Here is a 14488-nt window from a genome sequence, read left to right on the forward strand (position 1 = left end):
ATTTGAGACAGAAGCCAGTTTTATAAAACATAAATAATCATTTATACTCCATGATTAGCAATGGATCCTGTCTGAAGTAAACAAGGACAACTAATACAGTACAAGATGTTTGTGCTTTTGTTTTTTATGACCCACTAAGCCAAGATTTGTATCTCTGTATGGAACTGATTTTCAAATGGACAGAAATGGTCTTTGATCTTTCTGAACCACTTGTCTTCAAATTCTTCTGCGGATGCAGTCACCAAGGCAGTCAGGGCTACGGAGCCAACACACTTCACCTCTGGGTGAACTTCATCTTTTATTTTTTCTGGGATATCTTCTCCCATAACCTGTAACAAGAGGGGGGAAAAAACTGTTCCAATAAGAGGCAGTAGACATGGAATGCTAGTTATCAACTGTAAAGGCTTTCACTCAAAGGCAGAAAATAGCAGCCAGGGGACATTCCCAACCCATTGAAGAGATGTTTGTTCGGAAGCAGTTATCCGTCTACCACCACACCACCCTGACGTGCCCGATCTCATCTGATCTCAGAAGTAGTTATCCAAGGACAAGTAAAATATCCCATATTTCTACTCTCATTCTCCCCAAGTGAAAGAATCACTTCGGTACTGCTGTGGCAGCAGTATTATTTGGCTTACCAGGAGTACTGAGTTACCCTTTTTGTTTCAAAGAGCATATTCTGTTGGTGAGAATGCAACTGTGGCATGTAGCTGGGCCCACCTTTTCCTGACCCAAAAGGACTCTAATCTCTCTATAACCAAAGCAATCTTAGGGATTTAAGGAGCCCGTTGCCAATGAAGGTACAATACTGCCCCCTACTGGTCAGAATCAGGCCCAGATGAACACAGGGTCATGTCCCAAGATTCTGGGTTAGTTTCTTTGAGAAGACATCGCAAAGTTAGGTTGTAGAAAGCTTGTACCTGAACCCACTAAGTAAGCAGTCTGACCTTGGGTAATGACAATGAACTAAAATTAAGTTCCAAAACATTTCATACTATCTGGCATGAAAGCTTATGTAGGTAGCCATGGAGCAGGGATGTTGTGGAGGGAATTTAAGTTCCACATAGATTTGCATTAGATAATCTCCAAGGTTCCTGCAAACTCGGATATGGAATGTGTTCATGAAAACTCAAACTACAATGAATTAAGAAGCAAGCTCAAAGAATGGTTTTGAGGCCTGGGTTTAAATCTTCAAAGATTACATATTGTTTGAGGAAATTGCCAGTGAGAGCCAAGTTTCACTAGGCAACAGTCAGTATTTACTAAAGCCTGGTATGTCACCAGTTCTAAGATACCTTTTTGTTTTTGTATTTTAACATCTCTAAAATCAAGATGTAGCTGAGCCAGGTGTGGTGGTTCACACCTGTAACCCTAACACTTTGGAAGGCCGAGGGCAGGATGGTCGCTAAAGGCCAGGAGTTAGAGAGGGCGGCCAGGGCAACAGAGCAAGATCCTGTCCCTACAAAAAAAAAAAAAAACTATTATTATCATTTTTTTGAGTCGGAGGCTCGCTCTGTCGCTCAGGCTGGAGTGCAGTGGCACAATCTTGGTTCGCTGTGACCTCTGTCTTCTGGGTTCAAGCAATTCTCCCACCTCAGCCTCCAAAGTAGCTGGGACCACAGGCAAGTGCCACCACGCTCAGCTAATTTTTGTATTTTTAGTAGAGACCGGGTTTCATCATGTTGGCCAGGCTGGTCTTGAGCTCCTGATCTCAAGTGATCCACCCACCTTAGCCTCTCAAAGTGCTGGGATTATAGATGTGAATGAACCACTGTGCTCGGCCAAAAAATTTTTTAAAAATTAGCCGGGTATGGTCCCAGCAGCTACTTGGGAGGTTGAGGGTGGGAAGATGCCATGAGCCCAGGAGTTGGAGGCTGCAATGAACTATGACTGTGCCACTGTACTTCAGCCTGGGAGATAGAGTGAGACCCCACCTCCAAAAACGAAAAAACATATTTGATAACCACTGGAGTGAGGCTTTATGTGATACTGTAAATGGCATCTTCTTTTTCTTTTTTTTTTTGAGACAGTCTCGCTCTGTCGCCCAGGCTGGAGTGCAGTGGCGCGATCTTGGCTCACTGCAACCTCTGCCTCCTGGGTTCAAGCTGTTCTGCCTCAGCCTCCCGAGTAGCTGGGATTACAGGCATGCGCCATCAGGCCTAGTCAATTTTTATATTTTTAGTAGAGACAGGGTTTCACCGTGTTAGCCAAGCTGGTCTTGATCTCCTGACCTCGTGATCCACCGGCTTCGGCCTCCCAAAGTGTTGGGATTACAGGTGTGAGCCACCGCGCCCAGCCGACATCTTATTTTTCTTTTAGTGACACATCAAATGATATGTCTTAAACTGATGGTTTCCTAGATTCAACGAAATGCAGTATTTTAAAATCTGGGATAAAACACCAAAAATGCCTTTCTTAAAATAAAAAAAGATAAATGAATAACAGTAAGACCCAAACACACTATTTCCCAAAGAGGGATAGGCAAGCACAATATTTACCGGTGTCCAAAAATCTGCCAAAACAGTCAGCCACATAAACATTTTAAACTTCCATATGCCAAAAAAGAATCATAAACTTCAGAAAATATAGTAACATATAGAAAGATACTTAAGTGTAATATAGACAGAACTCTTAAAATTGCTGCGAAAAACAGAAAGAATAATGAAGCAAAAGCAAGACTAGGCATCTGACATGACACAAACGGTCAATAAACATGAAAGAATTGTTCCGCTTAACAGTAAATAAACATGAATGCTAAAAATATTACATTTTTACCTACCAAGCTACCAATTTTAAAGTAATATTAAGTTAAATTATATAAAATAGCTGATTTAAGAAGCCAAAATGATTGATTTCACATGGTTCAATCTAATAGTCAGGATCAGGGTAGAAAAAACAATGCTTTCACATATTGCTGGAGGATATATAAATTGAACTAACCTTTCTAAATGAGAATTTGGAAAGGTGCTTTTTGGAAATGACAATTTGGAAATGTGCTTTAAGTCTTTAAAATGCTCATATATTTAAATCCAGTGATTCTATTTCTAATAATCTGTTCCAAAAGGTACAAATGCACACAATAATTTTCTTGCAAGGATTTATTAAAATAGGTACTGAGTATTTGTTAAATGTTCAACACAGGGAACTAAGTAAATTATAGTTTGTCCAAAAACTGACTACTATCCAGTCATTAAAAATTATGTACTCAAATATAATATTTAGGATATAGGGTCATGCCCATGTCATAATGTTAGGTAAATATCACAAAACAGAAAATAAAATGTACAGTTTGGCAGTTCCTAAAAAAGTTAAACAAAGCTAATATATGACCCAGAAATTACCTTCCTAGGTATATACCCAAAATAATTAAAAACAGAGACTTAGCCGGGTGCAGTGGCTCACGCCTGTAATCCCAGCACTTTGGGAGGCCGAGGCAGGCAGACCACTTGAGATCAGGAGTTCGAGACCAGCCTGGCCAATATGGTGAAAGCCTGTCTCTACTAAAAATATAAAAATTAGCTGGGCATGGTGGCACACGCCTGTAGCCCCAGTTACTTGGAAGGTTGAGATAGGAGAATTGCTTGAACCTGGGAAGCGGAGGCTGCAGTGAGCCGAGATAGTGCCACTGCACTCCTGCCTGGGTGACAGAGCAAGACTCCGTCTCAAACAAAACAAACAAACAAACAAAAAACTGAGACTCAAACATACTTATATGCTAATGTTCACAGCAGCATTATTCACAATATCCAAAAGGTAGAAACAACTCAAGTATCCATCAACAGATGAGTGGATAAATAAAATGAGATATGTACATATATATGAATATTATTTAGCCATAAGAAGGTATGAAGTTTTGATAAATGCTATAATATGGATAAACCTTGAAAACATTATGCTAAGTGAAATAAAGCAGATACAAAAGGACACACATGGTATGATTCCACTTATTTGAAATATCTAGAATAGATAAATTCATAGAGCAAAATAGTAGATTAGAGGATCTAGCAGGTAGAGAGAGAAGGGAATAGGGAATTATTGCCTAATGGGTAGAGTTTCTGTTTGGGGTGATGAAAATTTTTGGAAATAGTGGTCAAAGTGGCACACCACTGTATATGTACTTAATACCATTGAATTGTACATTTAAAAATGATTAAGATGGCAAATTTAAGTTAAGTATTTTATCAGAGTAAAAAAGAGGGAGAAGAGCAGTTGTTATAGAATAAAAAACACGTATGAGACAAAAGGACCACATATAGTATTTAGACCTTATTTGGATCCTAATTCAAATATAAGAATTATAAACAGGAAAAAAAAGCATATGATCAAAGAATATTTAAGGATATGGGGTTATGTTATGTTATCACAAGTCAACTAAAATTAAAAGCACAAAATAAAGGCTCATGCCTGTAATTCTAGCACTTAGGGAGGCCAAGGTGGGACGATCATTTGAGGCCAGGAGTTTGGGACCAGACTGGGCAACATAGTGAGACCCTGCCTCTACAAAAAATTTTAAAACTGGCCGGGCGCGGTGGCTCAAGCCTGTAATCCCAGCACTTTGGGAGGCCGAGGCGGGCGGATTACGAGGTAAGGAAATAGAAAACATCATGGCTAACACGTTGAAACCCCGTCTATACTAAAAACTACAAAAAACTAGCCGGGGCGAGGTAGCGGGCACCTGTAGTCCCGCTACCGGACGGCTGAGGCAGGGAGAATGCGTGAACCCGGGAGGCGGAGCTTGCCAGTGAGCTGAGATTCTGGCACAGCACTCCAGCCCCAGCGTGACAGAGCCGGAGACTCCGTCTCAAAACAAAAAAAATAAAAAAAAAATTTTAAAACTAGCTGGACATGGTGGTGGGTGCTTGTAATCCTATGAACTTGGGAGGCTGAGGTGAAAGGACCACTTGAGCCCAGAAATTTCAGGCTGTAGTGAGCTAAGATTATGCACTGCAGCCCAGCCTGAGTGACAGAATGAGACCTTATCTTTTAAAAAATAAAAACAAGCACAAAACAAAATGTGCATTATAATCCTAATTACAATCCTAACGAGGGCCCAGACATTTTCCATCTTTTTAAAAAGCTCCACTGGTATATCACATGCATTGTCCACATAGGAAACTACTCTTCCACCCAACCAACAGATTTATTGAGCATGGTGAAGAATACAAAGATGCTCAAAACATACTATTACTTATAAGGAACCTAACATCTAGATGAAAACATAAGACACATTCTCATGTCTTTTTAGGGCCCAAAGAGCTATCTATTCAAGCAATCACTCTCTGAGCTCAGAGGAAGGAGAAATTACAACAGAACAGAGTATTCCAGAAAAGCTTCCCGGAGGATGTAGAACTTGGGGGAAGTAAAAGACTGACCAGAAGTGTTATTTTTGTGTTTTGTTTTTTGAGGCGGAGTCTCCTTCTGTTGCCCAGGCTGGAGTGCAGTGGCACAATCTCAGCTCACTGCAACCTCCACCTCCCGGGTTCAAGCAATTCTTCCGCCTCAGCCTCCCGAGTAGCTGGGATTACAGGTGCCTGCCACCACGCCCAGCTAGTTTTTTGTATTTTTAGTAGAGATGAGGTTTCACCATGTTGACCAGGCTAGTCTTGGGCGCCTGACCTCAAGTGATCCACCCACCTTGGCCTCCCAAAGTGATGGGATTACAGGAAGTGTTTTGATGAGTAGTTCCATTTTAGACATTTTGCACTTGAAGTGACAGAAGAGTAATCAATAATTATCCCAGGTTAACCACCTACAGGCAATTAATCTGACATGAGACACATGTCCCAGAGATGAGACTAGAGATAAAGACTGGAGAGTAATCAATCTAGAGGTGACAATGGAACTTAGGGGTGTGGTGATGATTTCTGTGAGAGAAAGTAGAAAACAGAGAGGCCCAGGGAATCCTTAGTATGCCATTACTTATGCTACAGAAGAAACCAGCTGAGTCCCAAGAGGCAGAGGAACGTTAAGAAACACAGGAGATAGGCCGGGCGCGGTGGCTCAAGCCTGTAATCCCAGCACTTTGGGAGGCCGAGACGGGCGGATCACGAGGTCAGGAGATCGAGACCATCCTGGCTAACACGGTGAAACCCCGTCTCTACTAAAATACAAAAACTAGCCGGGCGAGGTGGCGGGCGCCTGTAGTCCCAGCTACTCGGGAGGCTGAGGCAGGAGAATGGCATAAACCCGGGAGGCGGAGCTTGCAGTGAGCTGAGATCCGGCCACTGCACTCCAGCCTGGGCGACAGAGTGAGACTCTGCCTCAAAAAAAAAAAAAAAAAAAAAAAAGAAACACAGGAGAAAAACAGACTAGTGTAGCCTCTCAGAAGTAAAAGGAAGAGATGGGGCATGGTGGCCCAGGCCTGTAATCCCAGCACTTTGGGAGGCTGAGGTGGGTAGACTGCTTGAGGCCAGGAGTTCAAGACAGACTGCCCAACATGGTGAACCCTGTCTCTACTAAAAATACAAAAATTAGCAGGGCGTGGTGGCGCACGCCTGTGACCCCAGATACTTGGGAGGCTGAGACATGAGAATCACTTGAACCCAAGAGGTAGAGGTTGCAGTGAGCTGAGATCGTGCCACTGCATTCCAGCCTGGGTGACAGAGCAAGACTCTGACTCAAAAAAAAAAAAAAAAAAAAAAAAAGCCAAGGAAGGTTTAAATGTTAGTTTAAAAAACTGACCTTTGAATTTCTATGTAACCATCAAAGTAGTAATAGGGTGGGGCAGAGATAAAATGGACTTGCAGCTGGCAAACACAAGCTCCAGATCTGCTCTGCCACTGAAAATCTGACCAGAAGGAAAGTCACAAGCTCTCTGAGCCTCAATTCTAGCTCTACTCATCTTCACAAGCTGTTATGATGAATGGAGGAAAAAAAATAGAACTGCTGCACAAATGCAAGCATTCATTCATTCGTTTATTCAGCACTGAAACAATTATTGGGCATTGACGATGTTCAGACAGGCAGGTGCTAACAAGCGCTGACAAGTACATGAAACACAGCCCCTGCCGTCCCACATGCTGCAGGGGAATGCCGATCAAGAGGCCGCCTTGGTGATTGCTGAGTGATCAAAAGGCACACAAAGGAGGGAGACAAGTCCTTCAGTAGATGAGATTTGGCCCTGCTTTTTAAAAAATGCTATCAGAACCAGGGAAAATATCTATGATGCCTCGTTTCACACAAACCCGAGGGATACACTCACCTCAGCTATCAACAGCAAAGTGTCTTCTTTGAAGCTGAACCCTTTCATTTTATCTTCAATTTCCTGCTGAGTCCTTAAGTTCCTCTCCAAAGCAAAGGATGTTTGCTGAGGTTGGGTAAACTGAAGCAGAAGCCTGAAAAACCGAAAAGTCCCAATGCGTGGCGAAAAGTCCCAACGCTTCCAGATAAAGGAAAGCCGCGAGGAAACGTTCAGAGAGCCCAGGTATTGAGTCGGCTGCGAGTCCCACCAGGTTAAAAAGCAGGTACCCACCCTCACTAGAACTATCATTTCAATCCCTAAAGCTTCCGACTCGGGATCAATTGCCCAACTTTACATTGGAGATTCATCTTTTCTAAAAGATAAAGACTAAAACTGCTCAAAGAAATCTTTAGAGAGCAACACGTGAAAAGAGCTTCTGGCCTCAAAAGAGCCTCCTGCGGAAGTCAAGGGATTGAAAGGATGAGTAATTTGGAGTGAAAGGAACGAGCCTCCCAATCAGACTCCTCTCACACAGGCCCTCCGGATTTGCTCCTTTGAAGTCAGTGTTCTGTGACCCTTCCATCTCGCTGACCCCACAGCAACTTGACCGCAAGGACTAATTAGATTCGCTAGCACGCTTCAATTACCCCAAGCAGGGCCAAATCTTTGATGACCCTCTGACAACCACTCTGCGATACCTTACCACTGACTTCCCCGTCATGACCATAGCTGGTCTCCTCTCTCATTTAACTTCCTCCTGTCTTCCTCATTTGGCTCCTTCTGTTTTTTTGTTTTTTGAATAAATACTCAATATGCAGATCTTCCCCATTTTCTCACTGGTACCTACTGCAGTGCCCAGAAGCACTCGGCTCTCCATACTGTGGAACGTGCCCGACACTATGCTAGGCATTGAGAGATCTTGATGAGCAAAACACATTTGAGGCCTCATGGAATGGAAGGAGGGAGACAGCACATAAGCATTTCAGGTAGTGACAAGTGCTATGCAAAAAACCCAAGGCAGGGTGGACACAGTGTCCTCTTCAGATGCGGTGGTGTAGGCAGGAAGGCTTTCCTGAGATACCAGGCAAGCTACGAGCTACCTGACGAGGAACCTAGTGGGAGAACATCTGGGGGCGAGGGCTTGGCCAGGGAGAAGGGGGCTCTGACACAGGAACAAACTTGACATGCTTGAAAATCATTAAGATCACTGTGGCTGGAACACAGTCAGAGAGAAAAATGTGTAGTAAATGAGGTGGGGAAAAAAAGGCAGGGCCAATTCAAATCAGACCTTGCAGGCTGTGGCAAGCAATGTGGAACTGATGTAAGTGCAATGGGAAGCCACCGGGGCGTTTCAGAAAGGAGCCTGACCTGACTCACAGGTAAAATGATCATCTGTCTGCTTCAGTCTGACCCGTTGACATCACCTACCCGGACTCGGGAAGCATTCACCTTTGTGATCCCTTTGATGTAACTTGCTTTCCGCCCTCTGGATATCCTCCAAGCACCTAAGTCTCGGTACTTCAAGCCTAAAATCATTGCCTTCCATCCCAATTCGGCTCTGCGCATCTTCCCAGGTGTCCTATGTCGGCGAAAGGCACCGCCATCCACCTGTGCGTCCCCGAGAGACTCTGCAGAGACTCTTCCATTCTCCCACCCTCATCCTTCCCACACACTCCGCTGGTCACCAAGTCCTGTCTATTCTATCATGCAGTGATATCCATTTCTTTTCTTTATTACCACTGCACCAGCCTAGGTCAGGCCCTCATCATCTTCCACTAATTAGTCCACAACCTCTAGTCCTTAGCTCCTCCTTCTGATCCAGCATCGCAGTCACCAGAGCTCTCTAAATCACAGGTTTTGGCCAGGCGCGGTGGCTCACACATGTAATCCCAGCACTTTGGGAGGCCGAGGCCGGTGGATCACCTGAGGTCAGGAGTTCGAGACCAGCCTGACCAACATGGAGAAATCCCATCTCCACTAAAAACACAAAATTAGCCGGGCATGGTGGTGCATGCCTGTAATCCCAGCTACTCGGGAGGCTGAGGCAGGAGAATCACCTGAACCCAAGAGGCAGAGGTTGCGGTGAGCCGAGATCGCGCCACTGTACTCCAGCCTGGGCAACGAGTGAAACTCTATCTCAAAAAAAAAAAAAAACACACACACACACACATACACACACACAGGTCTTATCACATGCTCCCATATTTTAAAAGTGCAAATACTCTTCAGGCCTTCAGCACAAGGACCAAACCCTTGTGACATCGAACATCTTGTGCTAACAATAAAAACAACAAAAATAAAAGTACTAATCTAACGTCTACCGAGCGCCTACTACATACAATGCAGGACAATAAGTACTTTAAAGACTTTAATTCTACAACCCCAGGAAGCAGGCATTTTCCCCATTTCTCCATCTGTCAAGATTAAGCAACTAGAGAGCAGAGTTTAAGGACTGTGTGCAAGGTCAGACCGCTGGCAAGAGTCCAGGCTCATCCACTTAGCATCAGCAATTTACTAAGTTCTTCAAAACCAGTTCTGACACCAAAGTCCTACTTCCTACTTCCTCTGCCACCCTGGCACTGTGGCCACAGCCTACCTCAAGCCCTTACCACTAGTACTGCTCTTACCACCGGACAATGTGACAAACCTGTTCTAGAACGGATCCTCTGCCCTCCGGGTGGTGCTTTCTTTCTTTTTACCTAGCATGCCTCTTTCCACATGGGGAATATTAACGTGGAGTGAGCAAGACAAGCTGGAAGAATACAGGGTGGGGAATCGGAGACCAGCTCCAAATCCTGGCCCTGCACTTCACAGCTGCACTACTTTAGGAATGATTTTAATAGTTTTCTGGTCCATCAAGTGGGATCCCAATAGGTACCCCAGAGTCATGAGGATTAAAATGAAATAATGTATATACAGCATCTAGCACTCAGTGGTCAACTGACAAGGGTTCCTACCGGGCTCATTCAGCACAGGAATCATCCCCTCTGTAAAGGCTTCCTTCTCTTGGCCACGCCAAGAGCTCCCTGACATTGGTCCCCCCAGAATTCTGCTCACAGCACTGATACACTATTTAGCACCTGTGCTGGCAGTTACTGGCTAGACATACCATTTCCCTAAGTCAGTGAGTGGCATAAGGAAAGGGACTGCTTTTTAAATGATCTTTGTGATCCTAGCACCAAGCATATGTCTGGCACACAGTTGTCATTCAATGTGCCTCTGAATTAGTGACACGGTCAATGCTAAACAAGCATCCACTGAATACATTTTAAAATTTGCCAAATAGGGATGGAAACGGTGGCTCACTCCTGTAATCCCAGCACTTTGGGAAGCCGAGGCAGGTGGATCACCTGAGGTCAGGAGTTCGAGACCAGCCTGGCCAACATGGTGAAACCCCGTCTCTACTAAAATACAAAATTAGCCAGGTGTGGTGGTGCATAGCTGTAATCCCAGCTACTCAGAAAGCTGAGGCAGGAGAGCTGCTTGAACCTGGAGACAGAGGTTGCAGTGAGCTGAGATCGCGCCACTGCACTCCAGCCTGGGCAATAAGAGCAAAACTCCATCTCAAAAAAATAATAATAAAATAAAATTTGCCAAATAGATACCACTTCCCAGTAAGCCTGTTAATACTTCTTGAATCCTCCTGAGTTGAAAAATCTGTACATTCTTTGGTACCATTTGAAACATGAGAGAATCTGCTTCTTCTCTCATCATTTATAGAACTGGTCAAGTGTATTCTCCCCACCCTTCCCTCAAACTCTTATACTTTAAGGATGAAAAGTACTTGGTATCCCTAGGCACAAACCATGGGAATTCTCTAGAGAATGAATTAAGCATCATCTACTCCCATTATCAGCAATGCAAACACAAGAGCTGATTTTCTTCTTTAGATTTCTGTGGAACATATAAACAGAAAATTCCTTCTTTAAAATATCTCCTCTCCCTTTTCAGTGTTTTATACATTTTATTTTCCTAATTTTAATGTTTTCTAATCTTAACATTCCATCTTGGGCAATGACACAGGTTATACTGCTTTTTGTTTCTGAGACAGAGTCTCACTCTGTTGCCCAGGCTGGAGTGCTGTGGTGTGATCTCAGCTCACTGCAGCCTTGGCCTCCCAGGCTCGACGGAGTCTTGCCCTTTCGCCAGGTTGGAATGCAATGGTGCAATCTCAGTTCACTGCAACCTCCGCCTCCTGGGTTCAGCGATTCCCCTGCCTCAGCCTCCTGAGTAGCTGGGATTACAGGCAAGCGCCACCAAGCCCAGCTAATTTTTTATATTTTAGTAGAGACAGGGTTTCACCATGTTGGCCAGGCTGGTCTCGGTCTCCTGACCTTGTGATCTGCCCACCTCGCCCTCCCAAAGTGCTGGGATTACAGTCGTGAGCCACTGCGCCTAGCCCGCGGTTAACTTTTTAAAAAAAATTTTTTGTAGAAATGGGATTTCAACATGTTGCTCAGGCTGGTCTCAAATTCCTGAGCTCAAATGATCCACCTGCCTCAGCCTCCCAAAATGCTGGGATTACAGGCATGTGCTACCACACCTAGCCACCATAGGTTGTATTCTTAAACAAATGTAGTTTTGTTTCCAAGTATTACATACTAGAACGATAAACGTTCAACACAACCGTAGGAAACATTCAAAAATATATACCAAATATCTAGCCTAGAACTTTTTGAAGCTTAAAATTAGAAAATAAAGCCTTTACTCTGAGCTCACTGCCAAATGTTGCTTAAGTGACTCTCAGCTTACCTGGTTCTTATAAAAGAGGCACATGCTTTCAGCTGAGTCTCTATCAACACTGTTTCTCTCTTTTCTGCCATACAGTTTTGGATATCTATAATAGCTTTCTCATTTTTCTGGCTATTACTGCTATTTGCTTCCACAGGAAATAAAGAGCTCTCAGGCAAGGTTTCAGGAAAACTCAAAAGACAGTCTTTTCCTGCGTGTGGAAAGGAGGATTTGATAGTTTTGTCACTTGAGGTGAAACTGTGCTGTTTCTGAGATGACGCAAATGCTGCAGAAAGAGCTGGCTCCAGATTCAGGTAAGCCTCGGCCAATTTGCCCCAGTTCCAAGGATTAAAAGGATGCAAAGAAATCAGTTTCTGCAGGCAGAAAATTGTTTTCTCCAAGTTCTGCAAACTTGAAAAAATAGCAAGCTGGAGGTAGAGTACCGTGGTTAAATGGTCTGTGTTGGTTGCTTTATTTTCCTAAGGAGAAAAAAAAAGGTTAAAAAGTTTAAACTTCAAAGCATTTTCCATATAAAATGAGAATGCCTAAAAACCCAAGTTGTATATGTTATAAATCAGAAGTATCTTTCAGTAGCTATACGAGTGACCTAAATATATTTCAATACACCTCATGTTTGAAACCATAAACCTAGAGAGATACATGCTATCTAGAGAAATAGTCGCCAGCCATTCTCAAACGTCCTAATGTCATAATAACTTAACAATTCATATGATGGTGGCCTGCCAAAAGTTCGGCATCAAAAACATAAATATCCATTTATGTCCTATTTTTATTATAATCTTTACTGTCTTCAGCCAGATATCTGAAAGACCCAGCCAATTTTCTTAGATCCTGGCCTAATGATTCCATTGTAATATTCAAGGCTTTCTAAAAATTCAAATGGTAATTTCCTTGAGGATTTGAACAAATTCCACTTCCAAATTTTATTTGGCTTAGACATTTTAAACAGGATAGCCCTCAAGCTCTCCCTGCTTCATGACGCATTCTAATTGAATCCAAATGCCTTCCCTGGTAACCATTACCAAGGTCAATTATTTTTGGCCAAAAGGGGTTGCTTAGTTTCCTTCTGATCAGAAAATCCTTTTCAAATCTCCTTAACCAGCACCACCATCTCTTGCCTAACCTGCCATATGGCAAACGTCCTCTGGGTTAGTAAAACCAGGTCTGCTTTTGTAAGTTAAAGTTTGCGGAGAGCAGATGGCAGACTCAAATTACCTTCAAGTTGACGTGAGGTCTAAGGAAAGCCTGGCCTGCGAGCGTCCAGATCAGGCTCCCTCATAGAATCACACTGAGCATGAAACAGGAGCAAAACTACCTGGTGTACGGCCCTGGAAACTATACACCAGCAAGTGAAGGCCTGTGGGCAGCTCTAAATATTCCCACACTGAGTGAAAAGATAGGAGATAAAGCCCCATACAACTGATGTGGTGACACTGTACCTTCCCAAAGACAGAACACATCTCGTTTTATTGTTACTACTGTTTAGCATCTGTCCTTCCCAACAGACCATTTAGCTCCATAAGAGCTTTCGTTCAATGTAAATTCCTCGTACAGAGCACAGCTCCTCGGCCATCACAGATGTTAAATCACGTTTGAGTAATGGCTTTTCTAAAGTCAAATCATGACTTTTATTTATAAGGAAAACAACGTGTATAGACTACAGCTGTAACAAATGCTACCCTTCTTCTGTAATCAGTCTATAGGGCTTTATATTGTTCAGAAACATTTTTTTTTTTTTTGAGACACAGTTTTACTCTCATCTCCCAGGCTGCAGTGCGATGGTGCGATCTCGGCTCACTGCAACCTCTGCCTCCCTGGTTCAAGCAATCCTCCTGCCTCAGTCTCTGGAGTAGCTGGGATGATGGGCAGCTGCCACCACACCGGCTAATTTTTGCATAAAGTAGAGATAGAGTTTTGCCATGTTGGCCAGGCTGGTCTCGAACGCCTAACCTCAAGTGATCCATCCGCCTCGGTCTCTGAAAGTGCTGGGGTTACAGGCATGAACCACTGTGCCCAGCCTCAAACACATTTTGATATTGAGAAAGCAAGCATATGTTAAGGTGGAGGCTGTTACTCACAAACTATGACTCTGAAGACAGGGTTTTGTTTGTTTGTTTGTCTGTCTGTTTGAGATGGAGTCTTGTTCTTTTGCCCAGGCTAGAGTGCAGTGGCATGATCTCGACTCACTGCAACCTCCGCCTCCCAGGTTCAAGCAGTCCTCCCACGTCAGCCTCCCAAGTAGCTGGGACTACGGGCGCCCACCACCAGGCCCAGCGAGTTTCTTAAAATTGTCATTAGGGATGGGGTTTTACCATGTTGGCCAGGCTGGTCTCGAACTCTAGACCTCTGCCCACCTCAGCCTCCCAAAGTGCTGGGAATACAGGCGTGAGCCACCATGCCCTGTCAATGGTATGGTTTTGAGAGCTGGATTAGTAAACTCCTTTCTGGAAATTAAATTATATTTAGGCTGGGCATGGTGGCTCACGCCTGTAATCCCAGCACTTTGGGAGGCCGAGGCGAGCGGATCACGAGGTCAGGAGATCAAGACCATCCTGG

The 14488-nt window shown here is 43.8% G+C and overlaps 1 protein-coding gene across 2 annotated transcripts in view; it reads right to left on the bottom strand.

Moving 5' to 3' along the window:
* CUNH8orf76 (chromosome unknown C8orf76 homolog) overlaps window positions 1-14488 on the bottom strand; it is a 24406-nt gene continuing 9918 nt past the window's right edge. The window contains exons 4-7 of one of the 2 annotated variants that reach the window (XR_001882203.1): window positions 11933-12390; window positions 7202-7334; window positions 2232-2356; window positions 244-329 (exon numbers count right to left, since the gene is read on the bottom strand). Coding sequence is in view for 1 of the 2 variants with exons in the window: in XM_017855871.1 (XP_017711360.1) it covers window positions 135-329; window positions 7202-7334; window positions 11933-12390 (786 nt within the window). In the remaining variant the exon portion in view is untranslated. Of the gene's footprint in view, window positions 330-2231; window positions 2357-7201; window positions 7335-11932; window positions 12391-14488 lie in introns of both variants that reach the window. The other variant, XM_017855871.1, reaches the window with a different exon arrangement.

The sequence above is a fragment of the Rhinopithecus bieti genome, unplaced genomic scaffold, assembly GCF_001698545.2.
Source record: "Rhinopithecus bieti isolate Rb0 unplaced genomic scaffold, ASM169854v2 scaffold_38631, whole genome shotgun sequence".
Lineage (NCBI taxonomy): Eukaryota > Metazoa > Chordata > Mammalia > Primates > Cercopithecidae > Rhinopithecus > Rhinopithecus bieti.